Source organism: Schistocerca americana, chromosome 8, assembly GCF_021461395.2.
Source record: "Schistocerca americana isolate TAMUIC-IGC-003095 chromosome 8, iqSchAmer2.1, whole genome shotgun sequence".
Classification (NCBI taxonomy): Eukaryota; Metazoa; Arthropoda; class Insecta; order Orthoptera; family Acrididae; genus Schistocerca; species Schistocerca americana.
In genome coordinates, this window is record NC_060126.1 from 111,462,394 (window position 1) to 111,475,479 (window position 13,086).

The following is a 13,086-nucleotide window of genomic DNA, read 5'->3' on the forward strand; positions in this document are numbered from 1 at the left end:
GGAAATCAAACCTGTAACTGATGTGCACCAAGTAGTGCTGCAACTTCTGGTAGTTAATTACAGCTGTTATTGGGTGGAGGAGCAACATTTCACAAAGTTGTCTGCAAATGAGCGAGCTTGAACTGGGCTCTTAATAATGAAAGTTATGCTTTTAATGATGATAGTAAAAATGATAACACTCAGGACACTCCTGAAGGTTGATTCTCATGTTTACAAGCTCATTGTCTGGAATAGCAACATTACAGGAAGGATCACATAAGAATGGGTGGTCAACCTCAGGAACAACATTGCTGGACATGTCCAAGATGCCTCCAAGAGGTATCCTAGACCTTTACAAGATCAAAAAAGATATCTACAAGGAAATATCTCCATAAAAATGCTGCATACATTCCTCCAGTAGGAACAAGTGATCCCTTGTGGACTGGTATCACCTGATCCATAATCGAAGTTATAACACTCATCTGCTGTGACACAAACCAATGCTACCCTCTGGCAGGATTTTTAATTTTGACCGCTTGTTTGTCTAATGGATAAAAGGGTATCATACAGAAATTTTGAATATATTGTAATTAATAGAAAAACTAGCCAGGCTTTTACTTTGGGGATAATGAAAAGTAGTAAAGTTCAAATACGAAAGAAAAATCGAATGGTCGCCAGCCCAATTAGGCACATTAATTTGAAATTTTATGTTCAAGGCAACTGAATATTGCTTCTTGTAATGACTTTCATTAAGACTCCCTTTGAATAGCACTCTGGATACAAACGAATACAGGGCAATCTAAGCTGTGGGTAGCAGTAGTCACCATTAATGCACAAACCAGCAATCATAGAAAGATAGATTGTACACCACTCATAATAATAACAGTTATAATCACTAACATTACATGACTCAGTATTGAGATGTTACTTCAGAAAACAACAAACTAAAGTTGGACATGGAGGGGCATTAACTGGTCCATGCTCTAACACATATCTGTGTGTATGAAGTTGGTGGAGCAGTGGCGAAGTAGTGGTGGCAAGCAACGTGGTGACTAACTGTACTCACGGCTCTTAATGTTTGAATTCTCTTTACAATTTCTTCTTGGTGATGGATTTTTTACATGTTAGAGCCATTCCTTATTGCCAAATCCACATCCAAGGCAAGTGTGTACCGTGCAATGATTAGCCACTGACTGTGTGCCAGTCGCACCAAGGAGCCGCCCAGTTTGACTACCAAAATCACCTTTTACATCGCTCCAAGCCACTTCTGTTGCGGAGAGACTTCCCTACATCTTTTACGTTATACAATGTAAGTGTCCTAAACATGAACCAGCTTCCAACATACAATGTTTTCTTTATAAACATACATATATTATAAAATTTCATTATTTTAAACATCATTTAGCTTTTTCCATACATATATCACAAACTTTAAATTTCCTGCCACAAATCAATGACCTTAAGTAACAAGGAACAAACACTTCATAATCACAGATACTCAGCTACATAGTATAAACTTACTTCTAATTGACATAGGTGTTACAAAGTGACTAAGGAACTGTATGGATTCGAGAACCCAAACGTTATAGCATTTCATCATTCACTTCAAGATATCTTCATCATTCCATCAGGACATGTAGTCTTCACAGATGACATGAAGACTCAAATGGATACATGATAAACTGGGTAAATAATAGCTTTAATTTTTACATGTTGTCATGATGCTCATGTCACAACTGCCTGTGCAACATCCACTTACCTGTAATGAATGTCCATGTCAGCTGCTTCCTTTCAGGAATACCTCAATCTATTAGGTGTACCCAGACCAGGAACTGGTCAACTGAATGTGAATTGCTCACCATTTCCCACTATTAAGTATGACCAAGAAGGATAGCAGATCCAGAGACTGACGATGAAGAATAAACCCACAGCAGTTCTGTAGAACAAGCTTCTCTGAAGGTTATGAGGACAGCTGTCCTTATGTGCTCAATTTCAGTATAATTAAGCAGAATTCATGAGTAATTGCATTTCCTATCTCAAGAGAATAATTTTCAAAATATGTTACAAACACTATTTCTACACTGTTTTGCAGCAAGTTAATTATTACTTCAGCTGACGAGTAAGCTACTAATACATTAACTGTGACTGGCCAGAGTCCCACTATAGATACTGCATATTTCTTAACACCAAACTACAGTTGTCCATCAACTACCCTTTGTCAAGCACCATTAACTATATTTAATGTGGAATCTCACAACATTTCACTAAACATTGTATGAAACAGTGATTAGTTTTCAGTGACAGTACCTCAGCCTTGCCCCCCCCCCCCCCCTCCCCAAGGAAAAACTGACCTACTAACCAGAGCATGTCCGTCAGTCAGAGGTGGTTTCGGAGACAGGTCCTGGTTATGACTGTGCTCCAGTACCAGGCTGACACAAAAAGTTGGGCTGGAAAAAAAATGCTATTTTGAGCATGTTTAAACACACTAATTTAGTCTTGCTACTCGAGGCCAAGTGTTTGATCTCTTCTCTTTAATATCTGATATGAGCCATTATATGGTGGCTGAGGCTCTGGCTGGGGAACAACTGTTCATAAGATCAATTTGTACAACTTTACAAGTCCTGATGGATGGAGATAGCTGTAGAGCAATGTCTGGATGTATGGATTTAAAATTTTTGGGCACTAAACAGCAAGGGACCATTTCTACGGGCCAGTCAAGGGCACATGTGAGTGATGTGCCCATGCATACGTGCAACAGTATCTCGTAAGTAGGTGCCTGATGGTTGTGGGGACAGTCAGGTCACCAAATTCACCAGGCAGGTGCAGTGGTTCACCATAAACCAGTTCAGCTGACGGAGTCAAAATCAACCTTATATGTCATATGAGTCAAAATCGTCCTTGTAGGTCATACATAGTATAACAATCAGAAGTGCAGCATGCCAGTGAGTTGCACTGCACCTCAAAGTAGCTTTGAGTGTACTATCACCCAATCATACCATTGCTAAATGGATGGAAACTTGCTGTCTGATGATATCCAGCACTGGAAAACCTACTTAATTGGCAAACTAATCCAATTCAAACTGCCAACCACAGTCCTTTGTTACACACATCAAAAAAAGTTTTGCATCACTCCGGTTCCCAGAACACCTGAAGATAGAGGTTGACTGTGGATATTATATCACAGACACAGTCCCTCTGACTGTTCAGCAATGTCACTAAACTCACCCAAAGATGCAAACAACCATGCATGAGATGCGCCTGTTAGACAGACGGGGTCCGACAGCCGATCTGTTCCAGTCATTCCATCAAGGAAGAGGTACACAGCTCATGCTGACTGTAGTCCAGTCATGCCTAGATGGTCAATACCGCAGTTCAATCACATCCACCTTGTTACTTTGAGCCAGGAAGAGCTCTCAACAAAGGAAAGTGTCTAGACATCTCAGAATGAACCAAAGCGATGTTGTTCGGACATGGAGGAGATATAGAGAGACAGGAACTGTCGAAGACATGCCACAACACCATGCAGCATGGTACAGACGGGCCCAACAACATGCCAAATGGGATGCTCAGGATTGGCATCATGTGCTCTTCACCAATGAGTGTTGCATATGCCGTCAACCAGACAGCCGTTGCAGACGTGATCGTAGACAACCCAGTCAGGCTGAGTGCCTTAGGACACTGTCCAGTGAGTGCAGCAAGGGGGAGGTTCCCTGCTGTTTTTGGGTGGCATCATGTGGGGCCGATGTACGCCATTGGTGGTCATGGAAGGCGCCATAACAGCTTTACGATACCTGAATGCTATCCTCCGACTGATAGTGAAACTATATCGGCAGCATATTGGTGAGGCATTTGTCTTCATGGACGACAATTCGCAACCCCATCATGCAAATCTTGTGAATGACTTCCATCAGGATAATGACATCACTTGACGAGAGTGGACAGCATATTCTCCAGACACGAACCCTATCAAACTTGCCTGGGATGGATTGAAAAGGACTGTTTATGGATGACATGACCCACCAACCACTCTGAATGTTCTACACCAAATCGCTATTGAGGAGTGGGACAATCTGGACCAACAGCGCCTGATGAACTTGTGGATAGTATACCATGACGAATACAGGCATGCATCAATGCAAGGGGATGTGCTACTTGGTATTAGAGGTACTGGTGTGTACAGCAATCTGGACCACCACCTCTGAAGGTCTTGCTGTATGGTGGTACAATATGCAATGTGTGGTTTTCATGAACAATAAAAAGGGCAGAAATGATGTTTATTTTGGTATCTATTCCAATTTTCTATACAGGTCCCGGAACCGAGGTGATGCAAAACTTTTTTTGATGTGTGTATATCAAGAGGACAGCTGAAGGAGGTAACCCAAATTAAAATGAAAGCTACAGCTAGTATCTTTGTTGCATTGTCTGCCACTGGTATCATTTTTGGTCAGCAGTTTTGTGAAGCAGCTTATCATTGTCAGCAAATACCATTGCTCGCCAAAGAGTGGCAGTGAACTGACCAAATATGTATCTAGATGAGCAAAACCCCCCCATGAACCATGGACCTTGCTGTTGGTAGGGAGGCTTGCGTGCCTCAGTGATACAGATAGCCGTACCGTAGGTGCAACCACAACGGAGGGGTATCTGTTGAGAGGCCAGACAAACGTGTGGTTCCTGAAGAGGGGCAGCAGCCTTTTCAGTAGTTGCAGGGGCAACAGTCTGGATGATTGACTGATCTGGCCTTGTAACACTAACCAAAACGGCCTTGCTGTGCTGGTACTGCGAACGGCTGAAAGCAAGGGGAAACTACGGCCGTAATTTTTCCCGAGGGCATGCAGCTTTACTGTATGGTTAAATGATGATGGTGTCTTCTTGGGTAAAATATTCCGGAGGTAAAACAGTCCCCCATTTGGATCTCCGGGCGGGGACTACTCCAGAGGACGTAAATATCAGGAGAAAGAAAACTGGCGTAATACGGATCGGAGCGTGGAATGTCAGATCCCTTAATCGGGCAGGTAGGTTAGAAAATTTGAAAAGGGAAATGGATAGGTTAAAGTTAGATATAGTGGGAATTAGTGAAGTTCGGTGGCAGGAGGAACAAGACTTTTGGTCAGGCAAATACAGGGTTATAAACACAAAATCAAATAGGGGTAATGCAGGAATAGGTTTAATAATGAATAGGAAAATAGGAATGCGGGTAAGCTACTACAAACAGCATAGTGAACGCATTATTGTGGCCAAAATAGATACGAAGCCCACACCTACCACAGTAGTGCAAGTTTATATGCCTACTAGCTCTGCAGATGACGAAGAAATTGAAGAAATGTATGATGAAATAAAAGAAATTATTCAGATAGTGAAGGGAGACGAAAATTTAATAGTCATGGGTGACTGGAATTCGTCAGTAGGAAAAGGGAGAGAAGGAAACGTAGTAGGTGAATATGGATTGGGGGTAAGAAACGAAAGAGGAAGCCGCCTGGTAGAATTTTGCACAGGGCACAACTTAATCATAGCTAACACTTGGTTCCAGAATCATAAAAGAAGACTGTATACATGGAAGAAGCCTGGAGATACTGACAGGTTTCAGACAGATTATATAATGGTAAGACAGAGATTTAGGAACCAGGTTTTAAATTGTAAGACATTTCCAGGGGCAGATGTGGACTCTGAGCACAATCTGTTGGTTATGAACTGAACTGAAGAAACTGCAAAAAGGTGGGAATTTAAGAAGATGGGACCTGGATAAACTGAAAGAACCAGAGGTTGTACAGAGTTTCAGGGAGAACATAAAGGAACAATTGACAAGAATGGGGGAAAGAAATACAGTAGAAGAAGAATGGGTAACTTTGAGGGATAAAGTAGTGAAGGCAGCAGAGGATCAAGTAGGTAAAAAGACAAGGGCTAGTATAAATCCTTGGGTAACAGAAGAAATATTGAATTTAATTGATGAAAGGAGAAAATATAAAAATGCAGTAAATGAAGCAGGCAAAAAGGAATACAAACGTCCCAGAAATGAGATCGACAGGAAGTGCAAAATGGCTAAGCAGGGATGGCTAGAGGACAAATGTAAGGATGTAGAGGCTTATCTCACTAGGGGTAAGATAGATACTGCCTACAGGAAAATTAAAGAGACCTTCGGAGAAAAGAGAACCACTTGTATGAATACCAAGAGCTCAGATGGAAACCCAGTTCTAAGCAAAGAAGGGGAAAGCAGAAAGGTGGAAGGAGTATATATAGGGTCTATACAAGGGCGATGTACTTGAGGACAATATTATGGAAATGGAAGAGGATGTAGATGAAGATGAAATGGGGGATATGATACTGCGTGAAGAGTTCAACAGAGCACTGAAAGACCTGAGTCGAAACAAGGCCCCGGGAGTAGACAACATTCCATTGGAACTACTGACGGCCTTGGGAGAGCCAGTCCTGACAAAACTTTACCATCTGGTGGGCAAGATGTATGAGACTGGTGAAATACCCTCAGACTTCAAGAAGAATATAATAATTCCGATCCCAAAAAAAGCAGGTGTTGACAGATGTGAAAATTACCAAACTATCAGTTTAATAAGTCATGGCTGCAAAATACTAACGCGAATTCTTTACAGACGAATGGAAAAACTAGTAGAAGCCAACCTCAGGGAAGATCAGTTTGGATTCCGTAGAAATGATAGAACACGTGAGGCAATACTGACCTTACGACTTATCTTAGAAGAAAGATTAAGGAAAGGCAAAACTACGTTTCTAGCATTTGTAGACTTAGAGAAAGCTTTTGACAATGTTGACTGGAATACTCCCTCCCAAATTCTGAAGGTGGCAGGGGTAAAATACAGGGAACGAAAAGCTATTTACAATTTGTACATAAACCAGATGGCAGTTATAAGAGTCGAGTGACATGAAAGGGAAGCAGTGGTTGGGAAGGGAGTGAGACAGGGTTGTAGCCTCTCCCCGATGTTATTCAATCTCTATATTGAGCAAGCAGTGAAGGAAACAAAAGAAAAATTCGGAGTAGGTATTAAAATCAGTGGAGAAGAAATAAAAACTTTGAGGTTGGCCGATGACAATGTAATTCTGTCAGAGACAGCAAAGGACTTGGAAGAGCAGTTGAACGGAATGGACAGTGTCTTGAAAAGAGGATATAAGATGAACATCAACAAAGGCAAAACAAGGATAATGGAATGTTGTCGACTTAAGTCAGATGATGTTGAGGGAATTAGATTACGAAATGAGACACTTAAACTAGTAAAGGAGTTTTGCTATTTGGGGAGCAAAATAACTGATGATGGTCGAAGTAGAGAGGATATAAAATGTAGACTGGCAATGGCAAGGAAAGCGTTTCTGAACAAGAGAAATTTGTTAACATCGAGTATAGAGCTAAGTGTCAGGAAGTCGTTTCTGAAAGTATTTGTATGGAGTGTAGCCATGTATGGAAGTGAAACATGGACAATAAATAGTTTGGACAAGAAGAGAATAGAAGCTTTTGAAATGTGGTGCTACAGAAGAATGCTGAAGATTAGATGGGTAGATCACATAACTAATGAGGAAGTATTGAATAGAATTGGGGAGAAGAGAAGTTTGTGGCACAACTTGACTAGAAGAAGGGACTGGTTGGTAGGACATGTTCTGAGGCATCAAGGGATAACCAGTTTAGTTTGGAGGGCAGCATGGAGGGTAAAAATCGTAGAGGGAGACCAAGAGATGAATACACTAAGCAGATTCAGAAGAATGTAGGTTGCAGTAGGTACTGGGAGATGAAGAAGCTTGCACAGGGTAGAGTAGCGTGGAGAGCTGCATCAAACCAGCCTCAGGACTGAAGACCACAACAACAACAACAACATGAGCAAAACTGCCTATGGCCAAATATATGTGGTACACTTATTTGCTATGTTGACAAGCAAGGCATGCACAAGCTCACTTATGGTGATCCTTTTGAAACCCAGACCAGACAAAATGCTCCAGGACCAACAAGAATCATTTAATCCAGACACATGGCAAATGTTGGTAGTAAATTGTGAAATTAATGTCGACTGAATGTACTGGTGCAGTGAATAGCACTGTTCATAAAATATCGATATAGCGACATTTTTTCCAAAAAAAAATTTTTCTCTGATATATCAGTATTCAAATGGCAATATCTACTGACAATATTTTTATTTTATATTATATTTTTTTGTAATTTTTGGCAATTATTTGGCAGTATTCTTTTGAAATTATAGTAGAGCATAATTTTACTTTCAAATTATAAAGGAGTCTTACTTGTTTTTGAACTTTCATCATGTCTGTTCTTCTTCTCTGACTGTGTGAAGGAAGTACTGATAGCACAAAAAAAGTCTGATTGCACAGGGGGAGGAGGAGGGGGGGGGGGGGGGTAAAGTGAAGAAATTTCTTCAGATCCCCACTCTTCAGAAAATGATGAAGAAAAATCTAAATGACAAGATTGGTCTTTGCTCTGTTTGGAGACAGGTGAAGGGAAATGCTGATATAATCGGTGCTCAGCACTACCTACAGAAACTGCAACATGTAACCTCACTATGCAATTTTGACACTGCAACTGCTAGATCTCTGGTGCTTACAGAAATGTAAAAACAGGGAAGTTGACATGAAGTGTTGCAGACAGATCCAATGTGATGAAACCAAATGACAGATCCATCGGACACCTTTCATTATGCCACATACATGCATTTACCATTGTCTGCAAAGTGTTTATCACCAGGCGTGAATGTGCATCATTTTCCTTTTAGTTCTTTCTCTGAGGGGGACAATCAGGCTGCTAGCTTGTTGATGTACAAAATATCTATTTATAAACCAGCACTTAAATATACAGCTCTAAAACTAGCATTATATTTAATTGTGCAGCTAATATTTTTATAGGCTGGTACGTCAATATTTTTTCCATGGATATACAAATACGTTTTTTGATATGTCGGAGGTTGATAATAATACTTTTTAAATATACATATATGTATCAGATTCCTGATATTTTTAACAATATCCATAGTCCTAATAGTAAACACTCATTGTTGTTTTGTAGGAATATATAGATAAGTGGTTTATGGTCCATAAATATAAGGAAGTCTCTTGCTTGCAAATGAGGACATAAGTACCAGATTGTTTTGCACGCCAACAACAGTTCATGGTCATAAGAATCAATGCGAGCAGTTGTCACACGTTGTTAACTTAATGTTGCAACAGGGCTCCAGTGGAAAACTGACCGCCAACCACCACCAGAACAAGTGGCGCTGCATCTTGCACAGGGTGATGAGCAAGCAGTGCTGCATCAGTAAGGCTCTGCTTCCCAGTGATAACAGCCATCCCCAATTCATTTATTGTGTTCACTGAATGGGTGTGGAAGGGCAGAGGACGTGGGGGAGGGGGGCGGGGGGGGGGGGGTGCTTTTTGTCTTGGGACCCATGAGCACATATCATTCAGTCAAGTGACTCCTGCAGCTCTGGCAGATGAGGTAAATGCCAAAAGCAAAAATTAAACATTCCAAGGATGGTGGCGAAGCTCTTTGATTGTCCCTGGCTGGTGAGTTTGAGTGATGGCTTCCACCTTTTCAGATAAGGCTGATGGCCTTGCTGAAGAAATAAGATGGCATAGGAATGTGACAGTGATACATGGAAAATGCACTTAGTTTGACTGATTACCACATTGAAATGTTCAGCATATTGGAAAATTAGTACTTAAGTACTATTGATGTTGCTCTTCAGTAGCTGAAAAGATAATGTCTTCTAAGTACATGAAAAACTGGGGAGTCATCAGAGAACAGTCAATAAATCATTGCTGTGATGGTGCAGCATTTCATAATCCAAATGGCATCATGATGGCTGTTTTGGAATATCTTCCTGCACTTTGGGTATCTGAGTGAATGCCTTAGCAGAACTCAGAACATTGAACACATGGCTCCACTGAGTATATGATTATCATCTCTCAGAAATAGCACTGAGTATCAGTCTGGTGTAGTCTCCCCATTTAGCTCCTGGCAACTGATGCATGGGCATCATGTGCTACTGATTTTTTTGTACTAAATGGAGAGGCAATGACCATGGGCATCTAAACATAACACACTTGATTTCAAAGGCTGCTTCACTACCCGAGCCATCTAGATCATTTCCCCTCCACCATCAGCTATTCTGAATGTGCAGATGGGAGTTATCCTTACAATACATTCTCTGATCCCGTAACTATCCTGGCCTCAAACTATGGTAACATACTGTCCCAACACCCTCCACCCAACAGTTTCCACCACCTCTGTCCTATTATCTCCTTCCCATTCACATCTCCGATCCTGTTTATTTGCAGCCTTCTGCCAGCACATCTTCCAGTCTTTCCCTGCTCCTCTCCTTTTTTGCTCCTTTCTCCCCCCCCCCCCCCTCCCACCCCACCCCCCCTTACCTCCCTGCACACCCCACCAGACAGTATTCGTCTCTCTCCCCACCCATATGCTACTCTCCCTTCCCCTTCCCCGTACCCTCCAGATAGCTGCCTGCATCCCATATGATAGTTGCATTCCAGCCCAAAATGCTGGAGTTTGCAGTCATAAAAATTAATCTCAGATTAATTATATTAGGATAAAATAAAATTTCATTGTATCATTCTGTTACTACATACAAGTGTTACCTGACAGTGATGACCCACTTGAATCATTAAGTAAAGCAGTTGCATCAGATTCCAACAAAATGCTTATTTGATTACTAATTTTCTGGTAGACAAGTGAATCATTGTGGGACTGTACTGTTAGCACTGAATCTGGTGTATTTTCTTATGCAGATCATAAAATTTCTTGACGCTTAACTCACTGTTTATTTTATATTGCTGCTGCTCACTTGAGCATAAGACAACACAACTTATTACTGTGTTCACTGAGCAACAGTGCAGTAATAGGTACTGGCTCACAATTGTAAAACAACAAAGGAACAGTACAAGAGAATGTTATTTGTGGCTGGCACATTTTATACATAGGGCCACCCAGTCAAAAGTTAAAGGTTTGCAGTTTTGATTTGGGCTATATGGTGTGCTCGATTATTATCAAGGAAAGACAAATGCCCCAAATCTGATTCCTTTTCTTCCATGCAGCTTTAAGCTACCAGCAGGATTCATATTATTGCACACTTTGCTATAGACTAAAATCATGTGATTTTAGCATTTTCCATTTGTTCCTAAACAGCACTGTAGTTCAAATTCCTATGTTGTAATACAGAAAAAAACTGAATTCATTGGATGCTTTTTTGTTGCAGAATTTGTTCATGCTCTTGGGGAGCCTGGGGAAGATGATGATGCTGAAGATGAAGATGAAGAAAAGGAAGAGATCTCACCCCTACCCTAAAGAAATGGGAGACATGACAGCTTAATAAATTCTAATGTTACAAAACAGTTCAAATAACAAAATTAAAACAATTTTCACACTTTCATACATTTTGTGCACCTATTCTATGAAACAGGTTAATTAACATAAAAACATGAACATGACAAAAGTGATTACAATTGAAGATATCACTTCAAATATATGTAGTCATTCAGTGGATTATTAAGTGTACTGCATTTAATTTAATCTATTACTCATGAACATGGAATATGAAAATATATCTCAGTACATTATAAATTTCTTAAAAAATATGTCATGTTTGTCTCACTACATCTCTATAGTATTTTACAAACTAACCCTTCCAAAAGTGTGCATATCAATGAAACTACTTTTGAAAGTATCACCAACAAATTCAAGAGGAGAACACTATCTCAGATAACTTTGGCTTTACACGTGATTAGTGATAAATGAGCTGCACATCTACATTGTCAAATGTATTAACAGTTGCAGTACATCTCCCCTACCCTACGCACACTCTCCCAATTTCTTCTAAAAAAAATCAATCAGCTAATATTAATGATCTGCAGTATTCATATTAAAGTATTGAAGTGTTTGAAGACACGTTTCTTTTTAAGAAATTAATGTCTGTAGTGTGTAACTGCACTTCATTTCAGTATCCTACATAACTTCTGTGACAGTCTGATCTTCTTGGAGCTGTTATGTCAGATGTTAACTCTTCTATCATCAATTTTCACTGTAGCAGATAAATTTTGTGTATATAGCTTTACTGCCTGTAGTGCAGTTGATCAGTTATTTATTAATGTTGTTCACATTCAACATATAATTATGTCTGAAGAGGTATATGACCAAAGTTTAAACAGTAATGATTAAAGCAGTTTCTGCATTTCAATTTACATATCCTGTCTGTAATTAAAGGAAGTTTTTGACTATCACCTGGCTGCATGACACATAAATTATTTGCTCTTTTAAAAGAGAGGGTACTTGTGGCTGTTATTTGCAAAACATATGTATGGTCTGAAATTGTGACTAAAAATAAAAATATATTATCAAAAGAGACTCTGCAGTTTTATTTTACAACAAACTATGGGATTTTATTACTCCAGTTTTAATAATAGTTGTAACCTTTCATCTGAATGGACTAATGGACTACAGCACAATAAATTAGATGTGCCAATATGTGAATCTTAGTACACAATATGTATATGAATATATGATTTTAAATCAAGTCTTCAAAATTCAAATGCACACGTCTAGTAAAAGATTGAATTTTTCTTTTAATGGATTCCTTACAATAGATAATAGTGTTATATTGTTCAACAAGGTCTATAAAAAAGCACTAGGTGTTATTTCAATTCAATTTGATGTCAGCTCTTACAAGTCAATGGCGTTTGGATTTCCAGTTAAGACAAAGAAGTATGTAATAAAATAAAATATTATTGAGAAGGCGAAATTCATAATTTTGTCAGATTATGTATTGAAACAAATAATAAAGGCAAGTAATAATGAATGCTAAATAATTAACATTTTCTCATTCTTTGTAATGTCTAACTTGCAAAACATTAGGACTGTCACTGAAAAAAATCAAAAAATATATAAAAAGAAAAAAATTATTTCAGTGACCATGAGGCCCAACCATTGTAAATTCAAGAATAACCGGACTAGTTTGTGAGCAAACTGTGATGTCTACCTGTTAAATATATACATGTATGTGGAGCAATGCTACATTAATACTGTTCAAAAATACTGACATTGCTTAAATTTACATCCTTAGTACCTGACAAAAGGTT

The 13,086-nt window shown here is 39.5% G+C and overlaps 1 protein-coding gene across 3 annotated transcripts in view; it reads left to right on the plus strand.

Moving 5' to 3' along the window:
- Window positions 1-12,355, plus strand: part of LOC124544875 (calmodulin-like) — a 209,968-nt gene extending 197,613 nt beyond the window's left edge. For all 3 annotated transcript variants that reach the window (XM_047123592.1, XM_047123593.1, XM_047123594.1), the window contains one exon: window positions 11,211-12,355. In XM_047123592.1, the coding sequence (XP_046979548.1) occupies window positions 11,211-11,299 (89 nt within the window). In that variant the 3' untranslated portion in view covers window positions 11,300-12,355. The remainder of the gene's footprint in view (window positions 1-11,210) is intronic.
- Window positions 12,356-13,086: the final 731 nt, after the last annotated feature.